Source organism: Rissa tridactyla, chromosome Z (assembly GCF_028500815.1).
Source record: "Rissa tridactyla isolate bRisTri1 chromosome Z, bRisTri1.patW.cur.20221130, whole genome shotgun sequence".
Classification (NCBI taxonomy): domain Eukaryota; kingdom Metazoa; phylum Chordata; class Aves; order Charadriiformes; family Laridae; genus Rissa; species Rissa tridactyla.
The window spans coordinates 61,127,637-61,144,097 of NC_071497.1; the positions used below are offsets into that span (position 1 = coordinate 61,127,637).

Sequence of the window (16,461 nt, forward strand, 5' to 3'; positions counted from 1 at the left end):
GAGCCGGCCGCCCACCGAGGGAGCTGCCCCGGCTGGGCGGCGGCTGCCTCAGGCTCGGCCCGGCACCGCCAGCCAGGCGGAAAACAAAAAGCTGTGAGAACGCAAGTCGACTTCCTCCCCAGGCAACAAAGCAGGGACGAACGGCGAAGCCTGGGAACGCGATTTAGACCTAAACCGCCTAATTTGGAAAAACTAATTACAGCTTGCTCACAAACGAAGGCGGCAGCGGCGGCCACTCCTTCCCACTCTCCCTCGCCCTCCACGGGCGCGAAGCCACCAACATGGCCGCCCCGCCAGCCGCCTGCCGCGCATGCGCCGAGCCGCCCTGAGGCGGGAAGCGGCGCCGGGACGGGACGGGGAAGACGACGGTGAGGAAAAAGGGGCCGGTGACCGGTTCTCGGCGGGGTCTCCGGGTACTGGGAGGAAGGGGGAGGAGGAGAGGCCTGAGTGTAACCACGACGGGTGGCGGGGCTGCCCCAGGCTGGGGCTGTGTGAGGGGGCGCCGCTGCCAACGGCCGTGGTGGGGAGCACCATGATGGCACTGCTGAGGGAATGGGCCGGTTTGAGAGCAGAGTGCTGTCTTTACGTAAAATAAAAGGGAAGCAAATGGGATAATAGGCTGCCTCACGTTCCCCGGGGAAATTACATGCTGGTGCTGCTGTGTGACAGAGTGAAAAGCATTGTTTTGCTTTCACCCCTAGCTTTTTGTTTTGTTTTTAATAGCATAAAATTGGGCACGTCTTGGCATTTTATTGTCTAATCAAGAAAAACAGCTTGCATATGAAATACTAAAATAAAATAAAGGCCAGGATATTTTTCTTTCTTTGCTTATGCTCTCAGTAACTTAAGAAGGAGATGGAATCTACATTTTGTCCTTGTTATCACCAAAAAACGTCTGACCTTTCAGCCCGATACCTGCAATAGACGGTAAAGGTCAAGTTTCTCGATTAGGAAAAAGGTCTGTGTGACATTAGCAAAAGATGCGGGAGGGCTGCACTCGGCAGCCGGGGAGCGGAGAGTCGCAGGAACCACGGTGGCCCCTGGGCTGGAAACTCATCCTGCTCTTCTGCCATGGTGAGGTTGGCTTTTTTGTTTTTTTGACTGCCCAACTCTGTGTTTTTGGTGTATTTGTGTGTGTTGAGCGTTTTGTAGTCTTAAACTATTTACAGCTTATATACACATACATCCCAAACAGTGACATTTGTCTCCCGTTTTGGTGGTTTGTAAAATGATGGAGATGTGCCAGGGCCAGCCAGACTCTAGTTCAGGCTGTCCCATTGGTAGTACTTATGTTTATGACCATAAACATGTTAGAATTTCCAAAGTAGCCCTAAGGGACAGCTCTCTTAAGATTGTAGTTGGTTTGGTTTTTTTCTTCAGGAAAAAACATTTTGGGTTTTTGGATGATTGGTTCTGTTGGAAGAAATTGCAAATCGTGTTTAGAGAAAAAAAATAAATCAGGGTTCTCAGGAGACTCTGCTACTGGCTGGAAAGAGGTAAATACACGTTTTCTCAAAAAACACACTTTTTCAGCTTTCTGTTTGGGTTTCATTTTCAGACCTTCTACCATTGTTTACTTCATCTGCATTCTCCTTTCTGCATAGACACAAACTCTTCTGCCTGCAGGCATCTGTCCTCTTGATTAGTCTGGCCAGGGGCTGATACTTCAGTCATGGCTTGCAATGTTTGAATTGACATTCTGCAAAAAGAAGGGTCTTTGCCTCCTAAAATTGTCATGAATGAGGGACAGTTTTCTAGCGTTCCAGCTGTGTGGAAGAATCATACAAACCTCAACATAAGTCTTGTGGATTACTTCACATTTAGTAAACCTAGTTGTCCCTTGTCAGCTGAAAGCACGGGCTAACTATAGTAGTTGTTTACTGTAAGCAGGGTGCTGTAAGGGTAGTTGAGAGCACCTAGAATTTTGTATCCTCTGTTGCTAGAGAAGCTACAGGACTGAAAGGCATTTTTTCTTTATGCTCCAATTGAGCAGAATGTACCAAATTTTGTAATGGGCAGAAGGTACTTTGTGTGTTGGGAGAAATAGTGTGTTTGGGGGCTGGAGTACTGTACAGAAAAAGTATTTTATTTAGCTGTAGAGTAGTGACCAGACATGAAATTATTAGAGCCCTGGAACCTCCTTTGCCTCCCTTATTGAAAGAGCAGCATGTGCTCATGATTGCAGCTGGTCAGACTGCAGGTGCCTCTTTCCCTAGTGACAAGCACTGGGCAAATTGTATTCATCCAATTAATAGAGGCTTTCAGTCAACACAGTGGAGCGATAACATGTCACAAGTGTGATAAGTGCCTGACTAGGTTTGTCTTCACCTGGCATAAATGAAGTCTGCTCTAGGCGGGTTACTTTCAGCCTAGAATAGTAGCTATTGCTTAGATGGGTAAACTTGTGTAAAAGTACACTTGGGAGTCATGGCATGAAAGAGCTTAGCCTTGTAGCCACAGACAACGCAGAACATGATAGCAGTGGTGGCATCTTGTAAGACTGGGCTAAAAGAGGCCTTTTGGGTCAGCGAGTCCAGCAGCTCCATTGTAATTACTGCCCTTTTCGTACCCTGATGGTAGCAGGCCCACAGATGGGCAGGGCAAGAGTGGTTTTACACTGGAAGTACTGGATTATTTTTTTTTAGTATTGGAGGTAAGGATGGTGGTGTTATTCATTTCCACACTTTGAGGGTGAGGAACTAGAGAGAAAGTCATGTGTTGGAGTGTCCAAATTGTGGAGTGAGCCAGAACACAATGTGGGGCTTGGTTGCTGGTCATCAGCAAATTGAGTTTCTGTGTGCAATGCTAGCCTCTCCGAATGTTAATAAAGTTCTGCTTCCTTCTTAAGCCACATCATTTACAGCTAATGAAGCAGTGAGGAGTTGTGGGAGAGAGAGCAGAGCGTAGGGGCTGGTGACATGCTGGGGGAGGAAACCTCCTGCAAATGGCCTTCTTTACTTCAGATGGCTCCCAGCTGTCACTGCTCTTCTCTCCTATCCTGTCTTCTGAGTGTGCCTTCCTTCTGCTCTGCAGGGGGAGAATTAGAAAGGCAGAGATAAAATAGCCCAATACAGTCAGGATAAGTGTGTTCCTTTTTGAACTCAATGTTTGAAAACAGTAGCGGGCTCCTTGGACTGCTTATTGAGATTCCTAGTGTGAATAAGAGCTCAAAGAAGGCTTGTCTGTATATAAGCGTTGGTAAAACTTCTCTCACCTAGTTGTAGCTCAAAAAGTAGCTGACAGGGGGTGAATGTTTTGTCTTGTGACATCTTTATAAGGTCTTTATCCTGGATTGCAAAGCATGCAGTCCTTTGATCATCTTGCCATGATTCCATTTTTAGCACAGTGTACGTGCTTTCGTGGAGTTGTTAGAATCACACCCTACCTTCTGAAACCTCTCTTTGGCTTGAGATATGTATTTGGATTCATTCTCTGCCTGGAGCCCAACTCTTGTGCATCCAGAGTTAGTCTAACTACCTGGCAATGGGCTCGCCAGCTCTTATTCCTCTTCATCCTGCCCTCTGCACCTGGGCACTTCAGTCAGACTTACTACCATTGACAACCTGAGTTCTAGTGCAGAAGACTTTAACAATACAGCTGGAGATTGAAAATACTTTTTAATATGTTAATCTTGCAACATGTGTGATTTTTTTCTCTTGTAAGAGAATAATTGCTTCTCCTTGGTTAACGGTATTAACTACCTGTAATACAATATATTGCATACTTAAAATATCCTGGGATGATTAACTTCAGTGCTTAAAACTGTCAAGAAGTCATGAAGCTTGTGTGTTTGAGTGTAAACTTCTTAATGATAAAGTACTTCTTAAGTTGAGTCTAGTTTGTTCACTTAACTTTCACCAGAGGACAAAAGTACTAAATTGAAATAATCCTGGCATCGCCGCTGGGAGAAAAAAAACTTAAAACACTTAGGTTGTTTGATTGTTTGTTTTTTTTTTTTTTTTTTGTGGAAAATTGAACTAAAGGTTGGAGAGACTAATTGGTTTGCTGAAAAACAAAACAAAAATGCAGTGCTACTGGTAACCCGGCCCCAGTAGCGATCTATGTCTCTGCCTAGTAATCACTCTAAAACAAAGTACAGTTTGTCTGTGCCTGGTTTACCAAGCATCTGGCCAGTGTGGGAGTTTTCCTTTTGCCTGTGAAGCCACAGAACACTCTTTATATTTTCCTGTTTGAGCTTCACAAAGGAGATGTAAAACTTGAAAGTAGATTGTCTGTTTCTGAAGGACCTCTATATGAAGAATAGCACATCTCTTTGAAGTTAAGCCAGCTGTGAAGTGCTCTTGATTATAGGCAGCTGATGATACTGCAATTTTTGAGTAAAGTTTAATATTTGGAAGTCTAAATAGAGAGTATTGGTCTAGCTCCAGCTGAGTTTTTCATTAAAAATAAATAGGACTCTTTCTGAAAGGTGATGTGTTTGGTGCAGAAGGGAGCAGAATCTTCTGTTTATCCACAGGACATGCAGAGTCTTGGCAAAAGTGTCTGACCTTTCTTACCTTGAGTCCTCATTTCTGTGATGTGTCTTGACATTGCTCTGCCAGTACTCCTTTTAATGATAAGAAGATAGTTTAATGATAGGAAGGTAGTTCAGTTTCCATGTCAGCTCAGTTCTAGGGTTCTTTGAAGGGGAAGTATTCAGGACATGGGTTTTCCCCTCTTGCCCGTCTGTTACACATGAGAGAAATGGCTCTGCCTTGGAACTCTTCATAGTTAGCAGTGTTCTGTTTACCATATGATATTACAGGATTTTAATTGTCACCTCTGGTCTCCTAGCTGTCCTTTGTTCTTGTAATAGTACATTTTTTAATTTTTTCCATAGCTTTTGTTGCATGTTGTTACACAGGCCCTTAAGTTCAAAGCCAAGTGAGAACACTGGTTGTCCTCCTTCCAGTTTAGTGCAGTCTCAGCTCAGCCTATCTGTGGAAAGAAACTGATTTCCAGTAGTAGCTGGGTGGTGTGTCCACCATTGTTTCCCCCTGGCTGAGACTTTTGGTTAACTTTTTTTTTTTAAGTCTTTGCATGTCTCATTCATGTGTTTGCATGATCATTGAGACCATAAACTCACTTGGTTTATTGTTCTCCTTCAGCCCTGGCACAGTGAGGACCTAATGTGATGGCTTTTTGTATACTGTCTCTGTAAAAGCTCAATAACATTCAGAGATGGTTCATCATCTCACTTTATGTAGGCTGCTGAACAGTGTCACGGTAATGTTGATAGTTACTGATTTAAAATTGGTTTGACCAAGTAATCTGAGGTTTGGTAGCTATGATGTGAAAATTGATTCATTTTGATCACTCCCAAAGCCGCTTTTTTTTTCCCCCCACCAGCTCCATCTACTGTCCCTGAATTTCATGTGGAATTTCAGATGTCTTCAGTGTGGGTTCTCACAAATCTGCATTAGGCAGAGATTTCCAGTTGACTCAATATTCCTCAAATCAGGGGGCAGCGCTCCAAAAACAGCAAAGGCAAACAAAGTGAGAGTTGGTTTCTGGATCTTTTAAAAACAAATTGGTTAAAGAATTCAGTGTAGGTAGTTGTATCTTTTTTGATATCACTGTTTAAAACTTCAGTTTCATGTATACCTTCTTAATTTAAAGGAGTATAAAACTTAAGTTTACAGCTGTTTAATTTGCTCAGCTAGGAATAACAGTTTAGTTTTCATTTGGTGTTTTTTCACACTGTCTAGAAGGCAGCTTGCTCTCTTGTGCCGGTTAGAGTTTTTATTGAATTTTTTTTTTAAGGTGACAAATGGTATTTGATGCATTCATGGAGGTGAGGTCCATCAGTAGCTATCAGCTGTGATAAAGGCTTTGAGGGAGGAATTTTCTTAACTCACTGAGTTTCCTGGCAGAGCTTCCTAGTTCTTATCAAGGGTTGCTGTTATACTTGTTCCTACACTTTTCCCTTGAGTATTGGCTACTACCTTTTGTGTCCCTGACCTGTCCCCTAGCTCAAGAGCATGAGAGTAGAGCTCCTTGCGGCTGCCACAATGATGCAGTCAAGCTTCCTGCATTTGGGCAAATTGCAGGAGCTGGCAACACAGAAGTGTCAGGGTTGATCTTCACGCTGAGAAAACTGCCTTCCTGCCCAGGGTGTTTCCCCTGGCATCTGCTGGCAGCAGAATGATTGGGGGAAAGAGCCCTTGGTCTGGTCTGGTATTGAGAGCTGTTCTGGCTTCTTACAAATGCTATGGTGCGCTGGGTGATAGCGCTCAAGCCTTCCTTTTCCAGCTTCAGCATTGGTTCAGCTTGGTGCCTAGATGACATGGTGGTAGGTATTGTGTAAATAACCCGAGAGGGTGAAACATAAAACATTAGTCCTTCTGTGGAAGCATTGATTTTTATGCAAAAAATATGAAGTTTATCTTCTGTGTTGAAAACAGAGGACAAATTATAAAATTGACATATCTGATCAATTGGTTTTGAAAGGTACCATCTTTATTTGCAAATGGAGTTGTCTTTTTTTTTTTTTATCCCTCTCCCTTGGAAATGTGTAGAAGCTGTAAAACAGCAGGAAGCCAAGTCACTAAAAGCATCCAGAGGAATTTAATTTTATTTTCATAAACTAATCTGCCCACTCAGATCTATCTGTGTAAACTAATTACTTTTTTAATTAGGTAGCCTTTTTGATTGCTTATGGAGAGCTGTGGTGAAATTTACCACTAATTATGCTGGGGCAGGAGAAGGCCTCTGGATTGTTAGGAAGGATGAGAAAATTTTATTTCCTTTTGTTCAAATGGGGAGCAAGTAGTAATTGATACATAAATAATGTGCTTATATTTCCAATTTCAACCTATTCAGCTTTTGTTAACCTTACTAATTGAAGCTCTTTCTATGGGTCATTGGGTTTCCTTCCATCTAATGTAACATCTACAGGAACTTCAGAACAATAAGGAAACAAAACTATTGTAAAGTCGAAGTTTTCCTTCTTACTGTTAATGTTTATGCTGACTGGTTCTACATTTTGTACTTTAGTGCATTCCAGTGATGTTTGCCCCAAAATGCTGGATCCTAGGACATGCTAGCAAGTAATCTGCAAAGTTCAAGTGCTGTTTTTTTCACCGTGGTTGGATTTAGAAATTAGAAGTATTTACAAAACTGGGAGAAGCTGTCAGTTTCACATCTCTTGTGCCATCTCCTCTGAGGCCTGAAGCCCATCATTTGGATTTATGGTGAGTCCTCTGTTACATATAGTAATGGAGTATAGCCAAGATTGCACATGGAAGAGAACCTCGTAAGTGGTTCTCCTTTGTGCTTCCTGTTCATGGTGTCCTTGTAAAGAGTGAGTGCTCTGAGAGATCAGGTGGGACAAGGGCCATTAAGATAGTTAGGCCATAAGCATCATGTTTTCTTCTCCTTTCCCTCAAGCTTGTAGTCCTGCTCTGGGTCTGTTCTAAGGGTGATAGTTTCAACTGAATTCGTTTCCCTCGCATTTGCTTCCAGCAGGTCCCACAGTTCACTTCTGGTGCCTTGCAACCTCCATCCTTCAGTTTTCAGCCTCAGTCCAAACTTGTGGCCTCTTATCTTTGCCTAAATGACTCGCACACAAAATAAATACCACTGACAAGTGGAAATTTAAGGTATTTTTGATATTGCATTAGTGGTGAGTGTTCAGAAATGGGAATAAAAAAAGTGGGAAGCCAGAAAAAATTACTTCATCTGTATCCAAATCTAGTCCTTCTGTTCAGGAGGACCATTTTCAGCTTCTTCAAATCCACTGCATTGTAATGTGCAGTGCAAGATCTGAAAGGTCTGATACGTATCACTGAAATATTCTCTTTTGAGGGGGCTCTGGGGATCACCTCTTCACTGTATTCAGAGTAGTTCGCTTCAGCTGTGTCATGAATCTTGCCTTTTAAATTTCTGTGTGAGTGGGTGAGCCTAAAGGGACGAGTGCTGCCGAAGGAAGGACGGTTGCTCCATCCACCTTAGCTGTGTAAGTGTGAGGCAGGATCAGCTGTCCCCTTGTCATGTGTGACAGAACTGCAAGGTCAAGAGAAGGCCTCTAGGAGTGCATCTTCAACAGCATCCCTGGGCAGTCTCTTCCAGAGCTTCATTTGTCTTGGTTGTTTTCTGAGGAGGAAGGAACCCTTCCAACTTTTTTGTTCTTGCTGTAACTGAAGCTCATTGCATATTAGCCTTTGTGCCAAGCAAAAGTTTATTCCTTTCCTCCATAACCTTGTATATGCTTGAAAACTATTAGCATTACCACCCTCAGTATTCTCCAGTGTAAAATGTCCTGATTTGTTACATCTTTCTTGAAGACCATTTTTCAGTCTTTTTCATAGTTTTCACTGTTTTCCTCTGACTCTTTCCTGTTTGTTCATTCCTTTAGTTGTAGCTTCTAGCTGTGATAATGCTTCTAGATGAAGCCTTACTAACATGAAGGAGAGTGTAAGGGCTGTTGCACATGTCTTGTGAGCTATGCTAATATTTTTTACATGATTCACTAAAGCCTTTACATCTTATTCAGAAATGCTGTCTAGCTTTTAGCTTTTCCTGTGTTTGTGCAGCAGATAATTCCTGCTGCCAGGTAAAATTTTGCGTTTTTCCTTATTTAAATATGTTCTTACTGAAATGCAATTTTCTGTACTTTCTCCAATTTGTCAGAAACCCTTTGATTTCTAATCCTGTCCTTCAAGATACTGAACAGCTTTGTGTCACCCACATATTTAAATACTAACACTTCCTCTTTCGCCATACAGGTCAGTTGAACAGAACTGCACCTTTTGGGGTGGTCAGACGTTGAGTTTTAGTAGTAAATTCTTGGTAACTACCCAGTGCAAGAAGGGTGTTAGTAGTATCCGACTAATGTGGTAATTCTGAGGACCCCAGTCTATTAGGAATGAGTGGCAGGTATTGCCCTGCAGTTAAGCATTTTCCTTCATCTGAACCCCTCTGTTTGTTTGAGCTGGACCAAGGACTTGAATTCTTTTTCCCCACTCTCTTAGAGAATGTTTTGAACCATGGCTGCTGGGTATTGGGTGGAGAGGTCTCAGCCTGGGCTTTTAAAGGCAGTTCAGTCAGTGTCAGAGGAATGCAGAAGACTGGCTGCAGTTCAGAGTTGAAGGCTTTCACCGGATGTGCAGGAGCTGGGTTGCCAAAAAAAGTGCATTATTCTAAGGAAATAGAGCATCTCTGTGTGTTTGGGTTTTTTTGTTGTTGTTTTTTGCTTGTTTGTTTTTCTTTTTTTTTTTTTTTTTTCCCCAACAGGCAGATCTGGATTTAAGCCTCTGCTTTAGGTTAAGCAGAAAGACTTTGAAAACAGGTCTTCTAGATGGCAGATAAAGCCGTTCTTTTCTTGCTCCTAATCTTGACATTTCCTGCTGGCTAAAAAATTCTTGCTTAGTTTTTGTGAATGTGATTCTGAAAGCCCAAACATTTCCTTTACCTGAAAGTCAAAATACGACAGAGCTTGTCAGAAGTGTTGGTAGCATTCGACATGCTGGCTCTGTCCTCTGCAGTCAGTCCCCTTTTCCTACCTTAAGGCACTTAGTAGGACTTCTGAAAGGGATGTGCTGTATCACCTTTATCCTTTTTGTGGATTTAACCCAAAATATCTATGAACAGTTAGCTCTTCCCTCCTCTGAAAGGATATTGGAGCCTCCTGCCTGAAGATGTACCTTGTTCTTTTTTGTAGCTAATTATGTGCCTACAGGCTTTTTCTGTTGGATGTTAAGTCTTGGATCCAGTACACACCCTGTCCCTTCTGAAACTCTGTTTCAATGGATAAATCTCCTTTTAACCTACCCTGTGTGATCTTGGTGAAATTCAGCTAATTCCACTCAATGAGCAATATTTTGATTGGAAAAACAATCGGTATTCTGTCTCTTCCCTTTTACGCTAGTAAGCTGTGGCCAGAAATGACCTGTACATAGTGATGCTCCTTGTGCAAGTGCTTTTGGACCAGGTTGTGCTTTCCCCTGCTCCATATACTTACTAAGTAATTCCAAAATCTTTTTTTTTCCCTTTAGCATAAAATTTCAGTTGTCTTAGTTGTGTTGTTGGTTGGTCTCTAGTATAGTGTGGCCAATTATAAGAACAGATTTCCATATTTCAATGATGTGGTACCTGTTTGGCTAATAAATAAAAGGGTAAAAGGAGGCAGCGGTAGCTATTTTCTCTGCTTGTGTTTTGGAAGAAATAACTGATGTAGACATTGGACTCTAAGCAGAGGTTTAGGGTTGCAAATCCCAGACAGGGAGAGATGCAGCTTAGTTACTACAATTAGAGCTGGAAGAATAGAGGGGAGGAAAGGATTAGTGGCTTAATGGTGTGTTTCCTATGGTTCATGCTGGAGCGTGAATGTTTCTTGGATCCTCTTCTTGAGTATTCAACCTGTGGTTTTCAGAAGAAAATTATTTTCCTAGATCTTGCTCCCAGGACATAAACACCATAAAACAACAACCCAAAACAATGGTGCTTATAAATTGCAAGGTTTGCTTTTCACACAGGCTATTTGAAGGACTTTACTTTGAGATGCGTTATATTAGAGGCCTGTCAGAAACAGTTTTGGAATTATGTTACTTTTATGAATATACAAAACCTACCTTCAGAGAATCCTTGGGGAAATTACTGCTGGGTAAGAAAATGCTTTGTATTAATTAAAACATTTTTAGTAACATAACAAAAGCAACTGGCCTGTAAATTAGACAGCTAAGTGTGGAAGTTTTTCAAGTGAAGGAAGGAGTTTAAATTAGAAGACATAGTTTTGACACTACTTTCAGTTTTGATTATACAGTATAACTGAGGAGTCCAGAAATACTAGTTTCCTGGTGAAAGTATCAAGTTTGTTCTGTAGTTGTATTTCAGATGCAGCACATCTCCTGAATCAAGGGGCAAGAATGTTAACTGTGCAAGGCTGCACTTAAAAGAAGGCAGTAGCTAGCAAGCATGTGAGCAGAGCAATGGGCACAGAACTCAATAACTTACTTCCTAATTGTTATGTTCAGTCTATGTCTTCTCAAATCACCTTTTTTGTTTTTTTTCAGTCAGACTATAACATGGACTTCTGTTTTGCTGTGACCTCTCAGTAAAACAAATGCTTTGTTCAACTGGCAAATAATTGAGAAACTTCTTAAACATATTCTACCAGTAAGGGAGGTATAATCGAAAGGATATTACCTATGTCCAGGGTCTAAAAAATGCATTAACGATACGAGTCCAACATGAAAAATGAGTTATAAATTAACATGTATCATCATATGAAAAGGTAAATACAGCTCGTCAATCTTAGTCAGACTTTGAAAGGCATCAGTAAAGTTAGTGGCAAAATTCAAACATGACAGAGGTCAAAAATGTTGCCCACAGGATTTCCTTTTTTGGGATGGTCTCTCGTATCCACTAATGCAGACTATGTATCTCCAAAAACAGTAGATCGCTTTAAAAATAGAAATAACATGATGTGCTACTGCCTTTTGAGTTTGAGCTCTGAGAGGGTAGTATCAATACTACTGCTTATGCTTAATCTTCTGTATTTTACTTTGATATGGAACTTGGATCCAGTCTAAATGATAAACATTTCATCAGCAAAAATAATCTTCTTTATGAATAACTTGCATCTTGCCACTCAGAGCACGACTGGAAAAATGCAGTCTACTGTAATACATCACTGGATCAACTGTTGTGCTAGCATGAGTAATGCGTTGTCTGCATGGCTTTGCCAGTCACCCTTCAGGGGCCAGCCCTGTATTATTGCTGCCTTGTCACATTTTTTTGGTATAGTTTTTACAGGTACCATGCTTGCTGTCCTCTCAGAAGTTGAGACGCTTCCAGAGGCATCTGGAGACGAGAGCAAATCCTTTCAGGTATGAACATACCTTGATTTTCATCGGTGAGGCTGGCTACTTTCAATACAACAGAACATGCTCAGTCTTTTGGGGAAGTTTAGTAGGAGGGAAGAAGAAATGGATAGGGGAGAGTATCATCTTGGTTCATGATGCAATCAGAGGTAGCTAGAAAATAGCTTGGACAGAGAAGTATTGGGCAAACACGAGAAACCACTCTGCCCTAGAAACTACTGCACCGAGAAACTTTTCCGTGGAGTCTGGTTTATATGGTAGCTACTCAGTCCCATGTGCCTTAAAATGCCAACTTAAGCTGTATCACAATGCTACTTTCTTTCAGCCTCTATAGGTCACACCTCTATTTAGCTTTCATGCTGACCTGCATTTCTTGTGGTACTGAGCAACTGCACCTCATTTTTCTGTGGGTTTGTTTTCCAGAAGTGTGTATTATTTCTTCTGGAGAAGAGTAATATTTTATTTTTTTTTAAATTCTGCTTTACCCAGCAGAACCGACACTTCCTTTCAGCTCAGCATTTATTCACCACACTCCACTCAATGGCTGCAAGGACAGAGTCACTGTTAGGCTGACTGCTGCTGGTCAGCTAAGACATGCTTTGTCCACTCCAGATAGCTGCTTCTGTGGAGCTTCACCAGAAAAGGTGACTGAAAAGATTATTCAAAGGCAGGTGTTCTCATCAGTAGTTCTTTTGTAGTGTGAACTGGGCAGTGTCTGTTTGGCAGTTATGTGCCTAGGATAAAATGCTGGTGAGAAGATGCGCATGTATTCTTATGAAACCATAGTAGTGTCACAAAAGGTTTCACCTATTAGCACTGTTTAGTACTGGTCTGGAGTGACTTCAAAAGTAGGTCATTCTGCAGTCAATCAGAAACCTGTTGTTGATCTGTCACAACAGTGCTTAAAAGTGATGGTGAGATAGACTTATTAATGTGCTTAAGGTAGACAAGTAGAAGTACTGAAACTGCAGTTTACCCAAACTCAAGCAAATTAACAAAAATTTTTATTAAGAGTATTCAATATAGCACCACACAAAAGGTACACTGTGCTTTGTGTTGCCTTTAAGGAACATGCCAGAACACTTTCGAACTAGAAAAACTAATGTAAAAAGCTTTCTTGTTCATCAGCAGAGCTTACTGTTTGCTGTTTAGAGAAGCTATTCTGAAAGAACCACAGCTTTTGTACATAATGTTTTAATGGTCTTCCAGGCAGATTAAGCATTGTTCCCTTACCCATTTAGTTCTCTTTCATCTTCTGGGGTTTGAGCTTTTGTTTAAAGAAAGAAAAAAAAATCATTTAGGCTAAGGTGCTTTCAGGAAAAGCATTCAATCCAAAACTCTTACCAGCAGATCCAACCAACAACGTACTAGTCAGGTGCTAAATTCTACTTCTTGAGAAAGTAACAGAATTTCGATCAATGGTAACTGTGAATTGGGTTCTACAAATCAACCCCAGGCAAACTGAGAAAGATTTTGAATCAGCTCTTAATTCTGTCTTGGGTTCAAAGATAAACAAGGAGTAGATACTTCATAAAATTACAGATAAATTGCATCATAGAAAAAAAGGTGGGTGACTTTGAAGGGTCATTTAGTCCATCTCCTCTTTCAGTACAAATTGTTATACTATAATGGCCTGAAATTATTTCAAATATAAGGTGCTTCTAAAGCCCACGGCAGGGTGTTGGAACTACATGATCTTTAAGGTTTCTTCCAACCAACCCATTCTGATTCTATTTAATTCTAAAGTATTTATTGGTCCCTCACATTTCTTACGTAGCTGAACTTTGTTTCTTAGCTTGAATTGTTAAGTTCTGTATATTAGCTATTACACTATTACACTTACATTAAATAGGCCTTATTTTTCCTTTCTGTAACTGAGGTGAACTGGTTTGCCTGAATATGGAATACACGGATGTTTCAGAACATCCTTTATTTGATGCTTCTTGCAATTAGAGAAGGGCCAGTTTGCACAAAGGGAACCTTAGCAAGTCATAGAATCATAGAATCTTCATGGTTGGAAAGGACCTTTGAGATCGAGTCCAACCATACACACATTAAAAAAAAAAAAGAGAACAAAAACACAAACCACAAACAAACAACCTACAATCTCTGCCACTAGAGCAGTCAACAATAGTAATAGAGCCATAGTCAAATGAAAGTGTGGAATGAACCCAGTGCTAATGCATATAAAGAGAGTACTGAAAAACTTCTAGGCTTCCAGCTTCACTGACTCCAGTATGGAACGTGCTTCTTTATATTCTTCAGCTTCTTCCAATTCTTTTTCATTTTCCTGGAATTAAAAAAAATATTTTTGACTACTTCGAAAATAGTTGACATGGGATTAAATTTAAGAAGGTAACTATGACAAAAGCCTGGTAAGAACAGACAAGGACAATGCTGATGTACTCAACAACTTTTCTACCTCAGTCTTCACTTGCAGCCTCTCTCCCCACACCTCTTGAGCGGACAGACCCTAAGACAGGGACTAGGGGAGGAAAGTCCCTCCCACTATAAGAGAAGATCAGGTTTATGACTACCTGAGGAATGTGAATGTACGTAAGTCTATGGGACCCAACAAGATGCATCCCAGAGTCGCCAAGCCACTCTCCATGATATTTGAGAAGTCATGGCAGTCAGGTCAAGTCCTCAGTGACTGGAGAAAGGGAAACAATTGCACCAGGGTAGGATGGAGGACCCTGGGAACTACTGACCTCTCAGCCTCACTTGTGTGCCTGGGAAGATCATGTAACAGATCCTCCTAGAAGCCACGCTAAGCCACATGGAGGGCAGGGAGGTGATTTGAGACAGACAGCATGGCTTCATCAAGGGCAAGTCTTGCCTGACCTTCTATGATGGAGTGACTACATCAGTGGACAAGGGAAGAGCTACGGATGTCATCTGTCTGGACTTCTGTAAGGCCTTTGGCGTGGTCCCCCACAACACCTTTCTCTCTAAATGACAGAGTATGGATTTGATGGGTGGACTGCTCGGTGGATGAGGAATTGGCCAGAGGGTAGTAGTCAATGGCTCAATGTCCAGATGGAGACTGGTGACAAGCGGTGTCCCTCAGGGATGCGTACTGGGACCAGTACTGTTTAATATCTTCATCAACAACATGCTGGGATCAAGTGCACCCTCATCAAGTTTGTGGGTGACACCGAGCTGAGTGGTGCGGTTGACACGACTGAGGGATGGGTTGTCATCCGGAGGGACCGGGACAAGCTTGAGAAGTAGGCCCATGTGAACCTCATGAGATTCAACAAGCTAAGTCCTGCACCTGGGTTGGGGCAACCCCCAGTATCAATACAGGCTGGGGGATGAAGGAGTTGAGAACAGCCCTGCAGAGAAGGAGTTGGGGATACTGGTGGATGAGAAAACTGGACATGAGCTGGCGAAGTGCACCCACAGCCCAGAAAGCCAACTGTATCCTGGGCTGCATCGAAAGAAGCATCAAAAAGCAGCAGGTCAAGGGAGGTGGTTCTGCGCCTCTACTCCACTCTGGTGAGACACCATCTGGAGTATTGCCTCCATCTCTGGAGTCCCCAGTACAGGAAAGACGTAGACCTGTTAGAGTGGGTCCAGGGGAGGGCCACAAAAATGATCAGAGGGCTGGAGCTACTCTCCTATGAGGAAAGGCTGAGAGAGTTGGGGTTGTTCAGCCTGGAGAAAAGAAGACTCTGGGAAGACTATTGCAGCCTTTCAATACTTAAAGGGGATATAAGAAAGATGGGGACAGACTTTGTAGTAGGGCCTGTAGCAACAGGACAAGGGGTGATGATTTTAAACTTAAAGAGGGTAGATTTAGACTAGATCTAAGTAAGAAATTTTTTATGATGAAGGAGGTGAAACACTGGAACGGGTTGCCCAGAGAGGTGGTACCTGGGAACATTCAAGATTAGGTTGGACGGGGCTCTGAGCAACCTGATCTAGTTGAAGATGTCCCTGCTTGCTGCAGGGGGGTTGGATTAGATGACCTTTAAAGGTCCCTTCCAACCCAAACCATTCTGATTCTGTGAAACAAGGGCTATGTCATTTCTACACGATTGAAAATATAGGTAATTTCTTTTGTCCTACTTAAGGTCCAGGATAATGGTGTCATGTGTGAGTAGATGTGACCTATGCCTATCTTTATTTTATTCTGTTAAATATTTAAAATGAAGGACAGCATAACTGGAATGAATAACAACAGACCTCAGAACAAGAGTACCATTAGGAAAAAGCTTAAGCAGACTGACAATTGAAAAAATATACTGTACAGTCGATTTTAATAAAAGCATTTGAAGGTGAAGTAAGCACAGAAGGCAAATCTTAAGGACTTCCAAATTCTAAACAACAATAGTAACTCCCCCCATTTCTTGTTTTAAGTTTGTACAGCATGCTGTATGAGTCAATAGCACCACTTCTGCATGCCGTTGCAATCTAGACCAGCTAAGTGTCAAATAACAAGTTGAATGATGAAAGTACCCTAAATCCTGCTAGGTACTGAGCATTTGTTCTGGCAAACAGTAGAGGCATGCTACCTCAGGGTAAGACATCTTGAGTTTTCCTTTGAGAAGGGTTTTACATTTCAGACATCAAATGTATGTATTTTAGAGTATGTATTTTCAGCCTCACAGTAGCATTTACATGTGCAGCTGAA

At 41.8% G+C, this 16,461-nt stretch overlaps 1 protein-coding gene across 4 annotated transcripts in view; it reads right to left on the reverse strand.

The window, feature by feature from the left end:
* Positions 1-12,804: 12,804 nt before the first annotated feature.
* TBCA (tubulin folding cofactor A) overlaps positions 12,805-16,461 on the reverse strand; it is a 32,290-nt gene continuing 28,633 nt past the window's right edge. For all 4 annotated transcript variants that reach the window (XM_054185163.1, XM_054185156.1, XM_054185154.1 and 1 more), the window contains one exon: positions 12,805-14,112. In XM_054185163.1, coding sequence (XP_054041138.1) covers positions 14,032-14,112 — 81 coding nt within the window. In that variant the 3' untranslated portion in view covers positions 12,805-14,031. The remainder of the gene's footprint in view (positions 14,113-16,461) is intronic.